This window comes from Ursus americanus, chromosome 35, assembly GCF_024610735.1.
Source record: "Ursus americanus isolate L20-20 chromosome 35, mUrsAme1.1.p, whole genome shotgun sequence".
NCBI classification, from domain to species: domain Eukaryota; kingdom Metazoa; phylum Chordata; class Mammalia; order Carnivora; family Ursidae; genus Ursus; species Ursus americanus.
This window is the reverse complement of record NC_142161.1, coordinates 18,094,309-18,111,307: the sequence shown is the minus strand read 5'-3', so window position 1 is coordinate 18,111,307 and position 16,999 is coordinate 18,094,309. Positions and strand designations below refer to the sequence as shown.

At 38.4% G+C, this 16,999-nt stretch overlaps 1 protein-coding gene and 1 pseudogene across 3 annotated transcripts in view; one reads left to right on the top strand and one right to left on the bottom strand.

Annotated features, from left to right (window-relative positions):
- MIA2 (MIA SH3 domain ER export factor 2) overlaps positions 1-2,409 on the bottom strand; it is an 81,006-nt gene extending 78,597 nt beyond the window's left edge. For all 3 annotated transcript variants that reach the window (XM_045799521.2, XM_045799541.2, XM_045799530.2), the window contains exon 1: positions 2,092-2,409. In XM_045799521.2, coding sequence (XP_045655477.2) covers positions 2,092-2,206 — 115 coding nt within the window. In that variant the 5' untranslated portion in view covers positions 2,207-2,409. The remainder of the gene's footprint in view (positions 1-2,091) is intronic.
- A 3,271-nt stretch (positions 2,410-5,680) lies between these two features.
- Positions 5,681-15,081, top strand: LOC123794163 (small ribosomal subunit protein uS19 pseudogene; annotated as a pseudogene).
- Positions 15,082-16,999: the final 1,918 nt, after the last annotated feature.

Sequence of the window (16,999 nt, the reverse complement as noted above, 5' to 3'; positions counted from 1 at the left end):
TAAAGATAATTTGTTTTCTTACTAGCATCTACTACAATAGTCCCCCTTATCTGTGGGGTATATGATCCAAGATCCCTAGTGGGTGTCTAAAAGCACAGATAGTACTGAACCCTGTATACAATATGTTTTTTTCCTATGTATACATATATATAATAAAGTTTAAATTATAAATTAGGCACAGTAAGAGATTAACAACAATAATAGTAAAATCAAACAATTACAACAATATACTGTAATAAAAGTTATGTGACCAATCTCTCTTTCTCAAAATACCTTATTATACTGTACTTACTCTTCTTACAATGATGTAAGATGATAAAATGCCTCCCTAATGAGATAAAGTGAGGTACATGAGGTAAGCCCTATGACATAAAGTGGGGCTACTACTGATCTTCTGAGTACATGTCAGAAGAAGGATCATCTGCTTTTGGACCATGGTTGACCCCAGGTAACTAGAACCATGGAAAGTGACCCATGGGTAAAGGGGACTATTGTATATTCCAGGCATTATGATAACTTTTATATTTTTATTTTATTAAATCCCCAAAACAGACCTATAAGGTCGATAATCTTTTATCAGCCTAACAAATGAGCCTTTAACTAAGTCTTAGAGAGTTGGTCACACACCTGATAAATGGTGGAGCCAGATTTGCACTGAGATTATTTTCACTGCAATATCTGCCTTCTATACTCCGAGACTTTTCTTTCTGTTCTTTCCTAAGCCTAGAAACTCTTCAGTCTCTCTTTGTGATCAACTCATATCCTACTTCTTCTATGAGACATCCCAAATTGGTCCAGCTTGTTCTGCCCCTTCTCTGAACCTTAATATTACCTATTATCCTTATGTTGTATTGCTATTTACTTTTTCATGTTGACCTAATTCCTGGAGGTCAAGAAACTTATCTGACGTTTCATTTTATTCCTCTTAGATACACACTCTTACCCCGCCAGACTCAGCACATAATAGGCCCCCAATAACTATGATCATAACCACATATACTAGATTTAGCCCTTCAATACATAAAGTAATATACATACCATATCACCTATTATAATTATACTAACATATGTAAAACATTTTGATTAAGTCATATAATTAAAGCTAAAATAACACTATAAATTACTATAAATTTGAATGTTCCCTTTTCATGTTTCATGTCTGGCCCTATGGAAACTAAAATGAGGTTGTAAAGAGGGAAAGAAAGATGATTACTACTATAAAGCATCATCTAGTAAATCTTCTCTATATATCAAATTACATATCCAAATGATTAAGGAAAATGTTTACTCATAAAAAATTTACTTATAAATTTTTTACATTTCTACTAATAATATTTTGCATTTTAATTTACATGTTGCAAATCAGAAACAATTCTCACATACTGAAGAGATAGAACATATTTAAAACAATTGTAATATATTGTGATACTATTCATCTTGCACCATAATGCTAATAACAGAAAATAACTTCTTAAGCAATAAAATGAAAATTAGTTTTTCTTTGTAGAAGATAGGAGAAAGTTAATATTCAAGGATACAAATAAAATTATATACTGCTAACACTGATTTCAGTAATTTTACATGATAAATGAACACAGAAATGAGTAATGTTTGATAAAGTTTAGACAATAAATCATGATGAGACGAAATAAAAATATTTTTAGAAAACTCATTAGAATCAGAAAGTTCTGATTATGAAATAGAAACTAAAAAATATAAGGGCTTCATAAATAAAGAACTATGAAATGCCTTGAAATCTTTTTAATACAGATCAACAGAAATCAATTTAGCTATCTTAAAAAATAGTTAAAGTTCTGATTTGTTTTTGAGGCCTGAATTAATATCTGTATAATTTATGATATATTTATATATCAGGCTGATCTTTGCCCCTTGATAACTAACATTAAAAATTACTGTGAAATGCTTTGCTTCTAGCATTTTCTTTTTATAGTGAAGTATATTTTATAATCGCAAATATTTCTCAGTGATATTAATCCTCACTTCTATCATACATGTCCACAATAACATATTATGTTATTTCAGAACCTTAGTTTAAGAGGAAAAGAAGGAAAAAAAGAAAAGCAAACTTACTTTCACATTCCAAGTCACCACACTTTTTAAAATCTGCCAGCAGTTTTGTGCCCTCCAGACACTTTGCCAAAGAAATTACCAAAAGGAGGGTTCTGTAAACTCCAAGCTCTGCCATGCTAAAACAAGCAGGAATCGCAAAAAAGGTTTAAGCCAATTGTTTAGGCCGTAGCTATGCCAGCCAAAACAAGAGATACTCCACTCTCTCTACTAAATTTAAGAGAAAAATGTTTTTTAAAATCCCTTGAAAATTACATTTTCAACTGGTGTTTAGGCTTAACTTGAGGGACAAACGCTCTCTGTTCGCAATCTGCAGAGTCAGGTATCCAGATAATACATAAGGGTTTAATAATTAACAGAGATTTTTAGTTGGACTCATGGCTTATAAAGGTGAACCATGTAAAACTGTCTCACTTAAAGGTACCTTGCATTCAACAGAACGGTTCTTAAACAGGCCTCCACAAAAGGGTAGCTCATCTCTTTATGCTAAAGTCTTCAGGTAGATCAGTCAATAAATACAAACTGAGTATTTGCTGCGTGCTTTGGATCCCAGGGTCCTGGAATCAAGTTCTGCATTGGGCTCCTTGCTCAGCGGGGTGCCGTCTTTTCCCTCTCCCTGCAGCTCCCCCTGCTTGTGCTCTCTCTCTCACACACAAATAAATAAATAAAATATAAATAAATAAATAAATAAATAAATAAATAAATAAATAAATAAATAAAATTGTGTGACTATTTCTGTCAGTGGAGAGAGATATCAGAAACAATCCTCCCCCATACGGTGAGAGCGTATAGTATGATTCTAAGTTGCGTTCACTTTCTTCTTTGTACTTTTCTATTCTATTTGCCTTTTTTAAAAATCAGAGACATATCAAAAAGAAATAAGCAAAAAGATAAAACCAGGGGCATATCTTATTGTAAAATAATAATTAAAGCTATGAAAATCAAGTTATTTGGATGTTATTGCTGCTTAAAAAGGATCAAAGCCCTATATTGGGACTTCCTGAGTAAAACACTAGATCTCAGTAGATTTGGACCACAGTTGTCCTATTTCAACCTTGACAAGGTATTTTTCTAACTCCTTTGCTGTACCTCTTCCCTATATTTGGGCAGGCTGCGGTGTGCACGGCGAGCAGAATACAGCAGCTGTATGACACCACACTCCCCTCTAGTGCCTGACATAAACAAAGCAAATATCCAGCACCTGAGCAAGGGGCAGTGAAGGACTTTTGCTTTCAAGATCCTAAAAAACAAAACAAACAAAAAACAGTGTGTTTATATTAACAGTGTGTTTTTTGCTTGTTTGTTTTACAAAAACATTAGTAAGAATCCCCCTTTCTCAGATCAAAGATTTTTACATCTTTAGAATGAATCTGATAGAGGATGAATTTGAGGATCATTTGGCTGGCAATCGGAACACTGTAGAGCTGTACACGTGCACACTCAAGAAGCTTTAGCTTAGGGGCGCCTGGGTGGCGCAGTTGTTAAGCGTCTGCCTTTGGCTCAGGGCATGATCCCGATCGAGCCCCACATCAGGCTCCTCCACTATGAGCCTGCTTCTTCCTCTCCCACTCCCCCTGCTTGTGTTCCCTCTCTCGCTGGCTGTCTCTATCTCTGTTAAATAAATAAATAAAATCTTTAAAAAAAAAAAAAAAGAAGAAGCTTTAGCTTAGGGGCACCTGGGTGGCGCAGTCGTTAAGCGTCTGCCTTCGGCTCAGGGAATGATCCCAGAGTCCTGGGATCGAGCCCCGCATCAGGCTTCTCCGCTGGGAGCCTGCTTCTTCCTCTCCCACTCCCCCTGCCTGTGTTCCCTCTCTCCCTGGCTGTCTCTATCTCTGTCAAATAAATAAATAAAATCTTAAAAAAAATTTTTTTTATTAAAAAAAAGCTTTAGCTTACTTTCTTAAATACTTTTACAAGTCTATAAAGTACATTGTCAAAGACATTTAAAGGATTAACTCTTCAGCTTCAAACTTTGCAGCACAATTATTTGCATAATTTATAATATCAAATCAAGAATATTTAATAATTAATATTATTTTTCCTTCTTTGTAGTCAATATTAAAGACATTACAGTTACATTCTCAACTAATTAATTGAATTTGGGGGGTTTTTTAAGATTTTTTTTTTTAAGCAATCTCTATACCCAGCATGGGTCTCAAACTCACAACCCCAAGATCAAGACTCACAAGTTCTACCAACTGAGCCAGCCAGGTGCCCCAATTTTGTTTTAAGTTAAGTACCCAGATAAATTTAAATTTGGCTATTGATTGGCCTTAAGGAAAGTTGAGTCAAGAGAAACAGGAGAGGGCACCTGGGTGGCTCAGTCAGTTAAGCATCTGCCTTTGACTCAAGTCATGACCCAGGGGCTGGGATCAAGTCCCGCATTGGTCTCCCTGCTTAGCAGGAAGTCTGCTTCTCCCTCTGCCTTTCCCCCACCCCCAACTTGTGTGATCGCTCTTTCTCTCTCGCTCTCTCTCTCACAAAAATAAATAAGATCTAAATTAAATGAAAAAAAAAAAAAAAGAAAATCAGGAGAAAAATTTTTGCCTAAGATACCAGCCTGGAGATTTTCTTCTACTAGAAATGTTCCCACTTTCTTGTTACTTAATGCACTCAGATTATTTCACTTTATTTTCAGATCATCACTTAAATATAATTTAACAAGATATCTGAAATGTGGTAGCATAATGTTAACCTTCTCTAATAGACCCAGGTGAAGAAGTGGTACGTGAAAGAGGTAAGAGCATTTGGTTTAAAGAAACCAAAACATCCATTTTTACTATGAAGACAGTCCTATTAAGCTAGCTAGATATTATCTGATTGCTGATGCATTTTGCAGTCAAGTATTGTGTCAATATTAAAATATACTGTTCCTGAGGAAGATTTCATGGTAACAGTCAGGAATACTGATTTGGAAGAACTATGGCATTCTTCAGAAACCATACAGGAAGTAAGAGTACTTACTGCATAAAGCTAAAGAATGAATCATCAAAGCCACACATACTCAATATCTTAGAGAGAATATCACAGAGCAATTCTTTCCATGACAATATGAAGACATAATCATGAATGCTGTACTTCTACTGCTTGATGGTGTTATTTCTGATACTATATAGTACCATCTGGTTTCTTAGTACGTCAGATTTCCTTTTTTTTTTTTTAAGATTATTTATTTATTTATTTGACAGAGAAAGACAGCCAGTGAGAGAGGGAACACAAGCAGGGGGAGGGGGAGAGAAAGAAGCAGGCTCCTAGCGGAGAAGCCTAATGTGGGGCTCGATCCCAGAACACCGGGATCACGCCCTGAGCCAAAGGCAGACGCTTAACGACTGCGCCACCCAGGCACCCCGGTACATCAGATTTCCTAAAATGGGAACATATTTCTTTCAACTAGCTGTCTGTTACTCTGGAAATTTATAAGATAGAGAAATTTGATTAGAAGTACATGGGATAAGCTGAACTAATTAAGCTGGGGTGATTTTTACTAGGGAGAGGTACTGGAACAAAGCTTCTGAAAACAGTTCCCATGGTAGACAGTGAGAGATAAGGCCCAAGAAAGATTAAGATTCAAACGGGTGTGGAAGATATAGAGATGGTCCCCCATACTCCCTCTTCAAGGTAAGACCTTCTGTTCAGCTGCAGAGAGTACAGGTAGCAGGTAACCTCTGGCAGACAGCCCTTCCTATGTGATCTAGTAGATAAATGACAAGACAGTACAAAGGTGGGGTCATTTGAGCCTTATGTGGAACACTGACAGGCATTCCTCACTCCAAAGCTCCCTACTGGGTTGGCTGAAGCTTCGTAGAGCCTGCACTGCAGTTTGACTTTGCCTTTTGCCTAATCCTGTTTTCTCCCCCTTCTTTTCATTAGTGGTGATCCCTTGAACCCCAAAATCTTCTCATCACCTACTTCTAGAGGACCCAACCTCAGACACTAGTGATCCAAAGACACAAAACAGGGAGATGGCAGAACATGCACATTTGGGTCCATTGATCTGTGCTTGTCGCTCCATGGTTCCTTTTACCTTTGTTGCTTTTGTGTTGCTGAAGGCCATGTTTTAATTCTGCCCACATTTTCTTCCTCTGCCTGTATTAGAGTTCTAACAGGAAACAGTGAGTGTTCCATTTTGAGGGATGGCACTACTCTGTGATTGAGGAAATTATAGGGAAGGATCCGGGAAACCAGTAAGGGATGTAATGTCCCTAGGCATGAAGGAACAATGAGCACTACCTGGAGAGAACTATAGGAGAGGCCTGCCCAACAGAAACTGAGTCAGGAAAACCTCACTCTTCTACTTTCTGAACTCCCAATGGTAATTTGCATTGACCAAACCCAGCCAGATGCCAGAGAATAAGGGAACCGCTTTGGAGTAGGCTTAAAGGTCTGTGTTCCAGGGACACAGAGCACAGTGGCCAAAAGTGAGGAATGGATTGGGAGGAGAAAAAAGAGAATATCCCATACATGACCATTATTCCTTTACTACATGTTTTTGAATAATAGTACAGGACATCCCCGACATCCAAGATGATACGTGTGAGATATTTGCTGATCAGGGGATTGAATTGATTAGTCTCATCTATGCAAAGGAAAGGTGTTTAATGTTTGTTGAGCACCAACTGTGTACCAGTGAGATTAATATTTCACATACAAATTCATCCTTCAGTGTAGATATTACTTATTGAATGCCCAGAGTGTGTCAGACACTCTTCTAGGGATTGGAGATATAGGAGTGAACAGGACAAAGTCCTTGCTCTCATGGACCTTGCATGCTAATGAAGCAACACAGACAAGAACAAGCAAACAAATAAATGAACAAGATAACTGCAGGTAGTGATAAGTTATTATGGAGAAAAGTGTCTACTTAGATAAAGTTGTCAGGGAAGTCATCTCTGGAGAGTGACATTTGACTTCACATAGGGGAATAGGAAAGCAGAACATTCTGTGCAGAGGGAAGAATTAAGGAGGAGGTCATACTTCATTGTCTGAAGCTTGATTACCAAAGACTTAAAGAAAAAAATGAAGGAGCCATATCAGATGCATTCCAGTATGTAAGATGGAAAGGTGGAAAATAAGTTGGCATGTACAGTCAAGAAACAGAAAGGCAAGTGGAGAGTGGTAGGAGATGAGGTAGGAGACATAGGCAGTCCAATCATGCAGGGACTTTGGGCTGTGGAAATAAGTGTAAGTTTTATCCTAAGTGCAATGGGAGGCCATAGGAGATTTTAAGGAAGAGAATAACATTATTTGTGTTTTTATCATATAATTTCACTGTTTTTGCTTTGCTAACTTTTACTTATTCTTCTAGTAGGTTAAATCTTCTACTTATTCTTCTTAGGTTAAATCACTTAATAAATAGATGACTCAATAACTTCATTGAATGAATGAAAAATATATGCATGAATGAATAAATGAATTGATTTACTTTCAAGATGCCTCGTGACTAAATGAAATTTTATCTTCAGCTGTGCTGCTCAATTGCTCTCTTTCTCTCGTTTCAAAAAGAAAGTCAGGTCATCTTTCTGATTAAATTTTCTTTTAAAAATTTGACAAAAGGAATTGGATCTCATATATATCTTTGTCATCGCATTGGTATTAGTGGTAGCAGTGTTAATACCCAGCAAGTAAAATTTTTGTTTTGGATTCCCAAACACTGTAGGTAATGTTTGACAGGTTGCTATATGAATAAGTTAAGGAGCAATAATACAGACGTATTTAGTATTCCAATTAATTTCTAGTCATCAATAGCTTAATGTCTTTTAAGAACTATCAATATGGGTCAATTTTATATACTCTTATGCCATCCCTTCCAAAATCATCCTCCTTCACTATCTGCTGCCATTCTGTCCCCATTTATGTACCTTTCCTTCTTGCCTATTTTGGTGTCCATGTCCCTAAGTACCTCATGCCCACAAGCACAAAAATATCAGTAACTTAATGTTTATACCTCCCCACAAATAACTAAATTTTTTAAAAAACATATAGAATAAAATTTCTGCATAGAAATGGATAAGTTCTTTTCGATTATTTATTTTATCCACTTCTTTCAATCATGTAAAGAGTAATGAATCTACTACTACCATTCTCCTTGTTTTGTTTATTTTTCTCTCCTTTTCTTCCAAGTTCCCTGGGACATAGAAAAAAATGCCCCTCTGTGAAGGGACTCATACTAGGATCTGGTAAAATACTTAGCTTCTTGGAGCTTCAAAGTCTTTGCTCATAAAATGAGAGACTTGTGCCAAAGGACTTCCTCCACAAGTCCTTCCAGCTCAGGTATCACATGATTCTCTGAACTATCACTGACTACTGCAATCAGAACATCAAATTGGACTTGGTGAAACTTGTTAATGGGACTGCACTTAATTTCTAAAACTTGATGACCACAGATTAAAAACAAATAAATGAGGTATATGGATGCATCCCACTATGTTAGATAGAAGGGATTCAGATGTGAAAATACAATTAAACAGTAACATACAATATAATGTGCATTCATTCTTTTCTTTAACAATAGCTTTTGAGTGTCTGCTATGTACCAGATACTGTGTGAGGCATGTGGAACACATGGGGGAATAAAGCAGACAATGTCCTTGCTCCCATGGAGATTATAATCTACAGGAGAAGACAAACAAGACAACTCAGTTCTAGAATATAAAGGGAGACATTCAGGATTTGTGATTAGGGACTGGTGATTAATTTGTTGTGAAGTACGGGAGAAGGAAATGTCAAAGATGACTCTGTTTCCTAGTTGGACAACTGAGAGAGAATGTGGTGGCGCCATTTACTGAGACTGGAGCACAGGAGGGAGCAGGTTGGGAAGGGAGGCGGAGGAAGATCATGAGTTTGGTTTAGGACGTGTTAAGTAAATGAAAGTAAAGCAACGCAGATTATTTCCAGAAAAAATTAAAATTTGATAGTTTTGAGAAATTATTCATAAGCCTGTTTTCAAAAGGCTTACTTAGGGGTGCCTGGGTGGCTCAGTCAGTTAAGTGTCTGCGTTCAGCTCAGGTCATGATCTCAGGGTCTTGGGATCGGGCTCCCTGCTCAGTGGAGAGCCTGCTTCTCCGTCTCCCTCTGCTCCTCTGCCTGCTTATGCTCTCTCTCTCTCAAATAAATAAATACAATCTTTAAAAAAAAAAAAAAGGCTTACTTATTTTGAAACAATTTTAGACCTTCAGAAAAGTTGTAAATACAGAGTTCCTGTATACTATGGACCCAGGCTCCCCCAATGTTAACACCTTATATAGCCTTATATAACCATAGTACAATGATCAAACATAATAAATTAACATCAGTACAATATATTAACTAAACTACAGACTTCATTATGATTTCCCTACTTCTCCAACTAATGTCCTTTTTCTGTTCTAAGATCAAATCCAGGTTACTACATTGTATTCAATTGTCATTTCCCCTCAATCTTCTAGGATAATCTCCTGTGACTGTCCCTTATTCTTTCCTTGCTTTTCGTGCATTGATACTTTTTATTTAATGTCTCTCAATTTGGATTTATCTGATGCCTTCTCATAATTACACTGAAGTTGTAGTTTGTGGGAAGAATCTCAGAGTGGTGTACCCTTCTCATCACAGCCTATCAGCGGGTATACATGATATCAATATGTCTAATTACTGGTACTATTAATCTTGATTACTTGGTTAAGTTTCGCCAGGTGTCTCCAATGTAAAGTAACTGTTTTTCCTCTTCCGTATTCTGTTCATTTGACAGGAGTTACTAAGTACAGCCCACTTTCAAGAGAGGGGACTCTAATTCCATCTCTTGGAGGGAGGACTATCAAAGAACTCAACAGGAAGTTGTCCAACAGAAAGAAAACTGGCTCATTATCTATATTTACCTATTTGTTTAACCCTAGCATACATGTAAAATAGATTCAAAATTGATAACCCAGACCCCGTGATAAACAAATTTACCAATCAGACTTAGATGTTTATGTATAACACTTTTTGCCTTTAGCCTTACAGTAGCTAATCAAAACACTTTTTTACAAAGCTATTCAGGTCAGCTTCTTTCCTCCCCATCCCCTTCAGTGCAGTATGTCATTCATGTGTAATACAGCTAGATTTATTTGCCGTAGCCTACATTTCATCTTGGGTTCCCTTGCCATTCAAGTTGATTTTTTTCAAGGATTGTATTTATTTGTGAGAGAGAGGGGGAGACCGAGTGGGGAGGGAGGGGCAGACAGAGAGGGAGAAGCAGACTCCCCACTGAGCAGGGAGCCTGATGTGGGACTTGATCCCAGGACCCTGGGATCATGACCTGAGCCGAAGGCAGACACTTAACCAACTAGGCCACCGAGGCACCCTCAAGTTGATTTTTTTTTAATTTGCATACAGTAAAATTAACTGTAGCAGAGAGTTCTATGGGTTTTGACAAATGCATAGTCACGTATCCACTACCACTATACCATACAGAACAGTTCAAAGTCATTTTAAAGTTAACATTTAAGCCAAAAACTTATTTTATCTGAATTATGTGGAGAATTCTTAATTTTGCCAATTCTCTTCATGAGGTTGGTTAATTCTTTAGCAGAATAGAAAGATACTTAATATATAAGATTACTGAAAGCAAAATAAATATATCTTTTGATTGCTGGAAGACAAAATTCCAGGAAAGGTTACCTTTGCGCCTTTCTACGGGTCAAAGTTGAGGGTGCTTAAACAAATAAATGTACCTTTTGTGACTTTTTTCATTAGATAAATCACAAGGATTAGGTAAATCACACAAATATGACACTGAGTGTGCAAAAAGAAATGCAAAATAAAAATCATTTAGAACACTCATCAAATTGAATGAAAAACAATTTGGAAGTATAATAACTAGTTTTTAAGATATTGTTTCTCAAATAAATAATTTCCATAACCCATTCTTGTCCCAATACACTACCAGGCAATGTTGTCTCCTTTTACATAACTGTCCCCCAAATAAGCTTTACTCCTAATGAAGTGGTGGCAGAGGTGGCAGTGAGAAAGGAAGAGAGAAATAACTGGAAGGTTAGGAAGGGTGCAATGGATCCAGCAGGCTTGTCCTAGTTCAAGCATGCATGTTTTTTCTTCTCCTAAGCCTGTATCTACACGGTGACAATGACTCACGACACACAAGCCTACTGTTTGTTTTAAAAAACAAAAGTATACAATCCGACTAACCTCAGGAAAATGCATATGGTACCATTTTAATTCAGCAAACTATTAACAATGCACTGTTAATGATGAAGACATTAAGAAATCATTTGAGAAGGTGTTTTCCAAGGCTTTGTCCACAAACCAGAATTAATCCACTAAATTCATTCTATTTATACTACTAAATATACCCAGACTTTTAGACTCAGGAATAACTATGACTTGAGCTCACCATTGCTTCATAGAAGGCAATCATATAACAAAGGTCCCAAACATCTTGTATTATTATCACCTTAGGGGTTTATTTTACATTTCTTCAGGACACAATATTTTTAAACAATATCATTTATGATGTATTTGAGTCTCCATTTCTCATTACAACAAGATTTCACACAACGACCATCTTAAGTATATGTTTTCTCCACCAAAAAGTATTTTACTTGACATCAAATCAATAAGATTTTTACTGACTTACAAAGTTTCTGTAGGGTAAGTTTGCTAGTTGAGATCCCAGAAAATGTGGCATGATGTCAGCCTGGCCAGTGAGTCTAAGCTGACAACTTATGATTTTTTTTCCTGGGTCATGTGGGACTACGTTTTGTTTATTTCTTTGTCTCCCACAATGTGATGAAAGAGATTTTGGGAATTTATATTCACAAGCCACACTATTTTAGAAGTTTCTGGAATTATCTGAATATTGTTATTATTATGGTTGATTTAGGAATGACAAATTCCCTTTCTAGTTATAAATTTTTCTCAAAGATTTATTTATTTATTTTAGAGAGAGTGTGTGTGTAAGGTGGAGGAAGGGCAGAGGGAGAGAAAGAGAAATCAAGCCGACTGCTCGAAGATCATGACCAGAGCCAAAATCAAGAGACCAACACTTAACCTAACTAACTGAGCCACTCAGGCGCCCCTCTAGTTATAAATTTTTAAAGCATGTTAACTATGTCCTTGCTCACTTCAACAAAGCAGATCTTTTTTTTTTAATTTAAATTTTTGAAGATTTTATTCATTTATTTGACACAGAGAGAGAGAGAGAGAAGGAGCACAAGTAGGCAAAGTGGCAGGCAGAGGAAGAGGGAGAAGCAGGCTCCCCACTGAGCAGGGAGCCGGATGCGGGGCTCAATCTCAGCACCCTGGGATCATGACCTGGGACAAAGACAGATGCCTAACCAACTGAGCCACCCAGGCACCCCAACACTGCAGATCTTGTTATCACTCAAGCAAATTCCAAAAAAGGTCTCCACTATTGTATTAACTTTACTGTTCTCAACAACTTTTTTTTTCTTTCTTTCTTTCTTTTTTTCTTTTTCTTTCTTTCCTTCCTTCCTTCCTTCCTTTTTTTTTTTTCACAAGTTACCCTCTGGACTAAGCAGTATTCTCTAACTGAAGGGACATCGGATATCAACTTAGTAAACCTCATTAACAATGAGAGTAAGTGAGTAATTGTGAGGATTTGGAACATATTATGAGATCCCAGAAAATAATTGCCAATACTTTTCAAGTAGCATGTTTCTTGGGGGCACCTGGGTGACTCAGTCAATAAAGCAGGATCATGGGATCCAGACCTCCCTCACCCTGGGTGCCCAACAGGGAGTCTGCTTGAAGATTCTCTCCGTCTCCCCCTCCCCCATTCATGCTCGCTCTCTCTCTCTCTCTCTCTCTCAAAAATACATAAATCTTTTTAAAAAGTAGCATGTTTGGGGCGCCTGGGTGGCACAGCGGTTAAGCGTCTGCCTTCGGCTCAGGGCGTGATCCCGGCGATCTGGGATCGAGTCCCACATCGGGCTCTTCTGCTATGAGCCTGCTTCTTCCTCTCCCACTCCCCTGCTTGTGTTCCCTCTCTCGCTGGCTGTCTCTATCTCTGTCAAATAAATAAAATCTTTAAAAAATAAAATAAAATAAAATAAAATAATAAAAAGTAGCATGTTTCTTAAACTTATATTAAAATGAGTTTTTATTTCTTGGCACATATGTAAACTGGTGGCAAAAAGAACCATCTTGGAAGTAATCTTAGGGGCAAGAGAGATTTGGTTGGGATTTAAATATCCTGCAAATAACCACAGAAGTAAAAATTCACATTACAACCATTGTATACTACGACTAAGCCTCACTCTGTTATAACAAACTTTTTTTAAGATTTTTATTTATTTATTTGAGAGAGAGAAAGCACACAAAGGGAGAGGGAGAAGCAGACTCCCTGCTGAGCAGAGAGCACCAGGAGGGGTGATCCCAGATCCCAGGACCCTGGGATCATGACCTGAGCTGAAGTTAGACACTTAACCAACTGAGCCACCCAGGCACTCCTCCTTTACTTTTTAAAAACTAATTAGAAATGTAATTAATGAAGATGAATGTTGACATTATTTGATGCAGTGCTTTATTTATTTATTTAAGATTTTATATATTTACTTGAGAGAGCCAGAGAGCACAAGCAGGGGGAGCGGCAGAGGGAGAGCGAGAGGCAGACTCCCCACAGAGCAGGGAGCCAGATGTGGGTTTCTCTCCCAGGACCATGGGATCATGACCTGAGCTGAAGTCAGACATTTAACCAACTGAGCCACCCAGGCACCCATCTGTTATACTTCTAATATGTTTTCAAGATTTCATATCTATGCCATCTTAAATATATCATTCCCAAAGGCCTCAGTGCAGACATTTTGCATCTTTCAGCATTAAAGTCTCCCTTGTGATTAGTCCTCTTGAACTTTAAAGCATGTGCATTATTAGAAACAACAGCACGAGAGACAATGACGTTGTCACTAGTATAGCTGTAAGGTGTATGATTCAGTGACTCAGCTGGACAGGACAAAGTACAGAGATATCCTCCTGAACTCTTGGGAAAGTAATCACTCTACAAATGTCTTCTGTTTATCATTCTTCATGGTCTTTTCTTCCTCCTCTTGTGCTCACCCCATTTCCCCCTTCGAAAAAGTACAACTTCGGCTTTGTCAAGTGCTGCTATCCTTGACATCAATCTAGGATTCTAAATCAAATGTCATCTCCCACCATAGTTGGGTAATAAAAATATAGAAAAGGGGTTTTGTGGGGCACCTGGGTGGCTCAGTCAGTTAGGCATCCCACTCTTAGTTTCAGCTCAGGTCAAGATCTCATGGGTCCTGAGATGGAGCCCCAGCTCTGGCTCCCAGCTCAGCCGGGAGGGAGTCCTCTTGAAGATTTTCTCCCTCTGCCGCCCCCCTCCCCCGCCCTGTGCATGCACGCTCTCTCTCTCAAAGAAATAGATCTTAAAAAAAAAAAAAAAAAAAAAAAAAGGAAAAGGGTTTTCATGTGTTCATAAAGCATTTTTAAAAGAACAGCCTCATTGGCTTGTTACGAGTATAAATACTATATAAACTTTCAAACCTTCAGTAAATAATGTAGGTTTTGATCTATAATTAAAATTCCTATCCCCTTTCCGAAGAGCTGACAAGAGGACGGAAGCAGAGCAGAAGAACAACACCTTCTTCAGGTTGACCTACAGCGCAGTCCTCGACCAGCTGCTGGACAGTCCTAGGAGGTTGATGCCGCTGTACAGCGCCCAGAAGCAGCAGAGGCTGAACCCGGGTTTGTGGAGGAAGCCACACTCACTGCTGGAGCGCCTGCGGAAGGCCAAGAAGGAAGCTCCTCCCTATCGCATAGCCCAGGGTGGTTAAGAAGCACCTGCGGGACACGATCATCATGCCCAAGATGGTGGGCAGCATGGTGGGTGTCTACAACGGCAAGGTCTGCGCCGGATGGAAATCAAGCCCGAGATGATTGGACACACCTGGGCACGTTCTCCATCACCTAGAACCCTGCAAAGCAGTGAGCTCCAGCATCCGGGCCACCCACTCTTCCTGCTTCTTCCCTCTCAAGTAGCCTATTCGGCCAATAATGGACACACTTCTCTTTAAAATAATATTGAAATGAAATAAAATTCCTATGGATTACAAAATAAATATGTAAAACAATAACATCAAATAAACCAAAAGGGTAGAGGAGCTTTGCCTTTATTCTCTGAGCTGCCAAAATATCTAGAAATACTTCAACAATGTGGCTACCCAGAAGAATCTAGGAACAGAAGAAGTACTTTTTATTTGGGGAAATACTAAAACCCTGAAATCCTGAATAGAAACAAGAGAAGTGCCACCTGTATTGTCTTTGTTTGAAATTTATAAGTACCCATCTTCCAGTAGATCACTAAACTGTAACTTCACAAAATTATAACAAAATTTGTCATGCTCTTCTGATATGACTTTATGAATTGTCACATCAGCCTCCAAGGACACGTGGAGCATTTCCACATTTGTGCATTAGTTATATTTCAAGCGCTGTTCACCAGCTGGCTCATGGGCATAAGTACTTTGCAAATTATGTATAATTGGAAATCAACTTAGCCGTGTGATTTCCAGAATTAACTCCCAAAAAGTCAATATTAAATAGAACTATATTAGTTAGTGTAAGCTAAGATATGACATGGTAACAAATAAACCACAAAAATCTCTTTGACTTAAAAAAGCAATGGCTTCTTTCTTACTCACCAAGTCAGTCATGCAACTTCACTTGGTGGCTTTCTTCCACGTGGAGCCTCAGGGATCCAGAAGCCTTCCATTTCATGATTTTGCCATCTTGAACATATGGTCTCTGAGATTTAATATAGAAGGGATAGAGAACGTGTGAATGATAATGCATGGGCTTTTATGGCCAGGCCTGGAAGTATATCTCCTTTGCCCACTACAACTGGACAGTACCTAATCACATGGTTACAAGCTAACTCCAAGGAAAGCTAAGATATGTGCACCCAGGAGGAAGAAATACTTGATGTTTAGATAGTGTCTAGCTAGCTAGTTTCTACCACAAGAAACCCTGTAGTATGGTTTTGTGCAAATGTTTATTGTTAGTCCTAAACTAGGCCTATACCAGATGCGTAACGTTTATCTCTGCTTCTGTAATTTCAGCAATAATATGACTTCTTTAAACGAGCACTAAAATGTGATTTTGTTCAAATAGGTAAGTACTGAACAACTGTGAGTATGAGGTCATGTTCCCTGACAATATGTAGAATGAGACTGTTCTTTCTTACCTGATGACGCTGAATCATATGCTTTAACTCAGCGGAGTAGAGATGAGACTGATAATTGTTTTATGAAAGCTAAGCAGTTCAAGAGGCCTAATGACTAAATAGAAAGTCACCTCCCAGCCCCACCTTGAAAGTAACCCAAAGGAGGGCTTGAGGACAGTCCAAGACTTCTCAAAAATTATTTTTGCATTTGTCTAACACACAGAATGATCCAGACATAATGTTATAAATCAGCATTGTCCTATAGAAATGAACAGTGAGCCAAATATGTAATGTTCTAATGGCAACATTAAAGATAAAAAGAACCAGGTGAGGGGTGTCTGAGTGGCTCAGTTGGTTAAGCGTCTGCCTTCCACTGGGTCATGATCTTGGACTCCTCTGCCTGCTGCTCCCCCTCTTGTGCTCTCTCTCTCTCTCTCTCTCTCTCTCTCGAATAAAGAAAGAGAGAGAGAGCACAAGCTGGGGGAGAGGCAGAGGGAGAGAGAGAGAGAGAGAGAGAGAAGCAGGCTCCCCGCTGAGCAGGGAGCTCCATGCAGGGCTCAATCTCAGGACCCTGAGATCATGACCTGAGCTGAAGGCAGAAGCTTAACCGATCAGCCACCCACGTGCCTCAAGGGAGCATTTTTTTTTTTAAGATTTTATTTTTAAGTATATGGGGCTCAAACTCACAACCCCAAGACCAAAGTTTCATGCTCTACCAGAGCCAACCAGGCACTC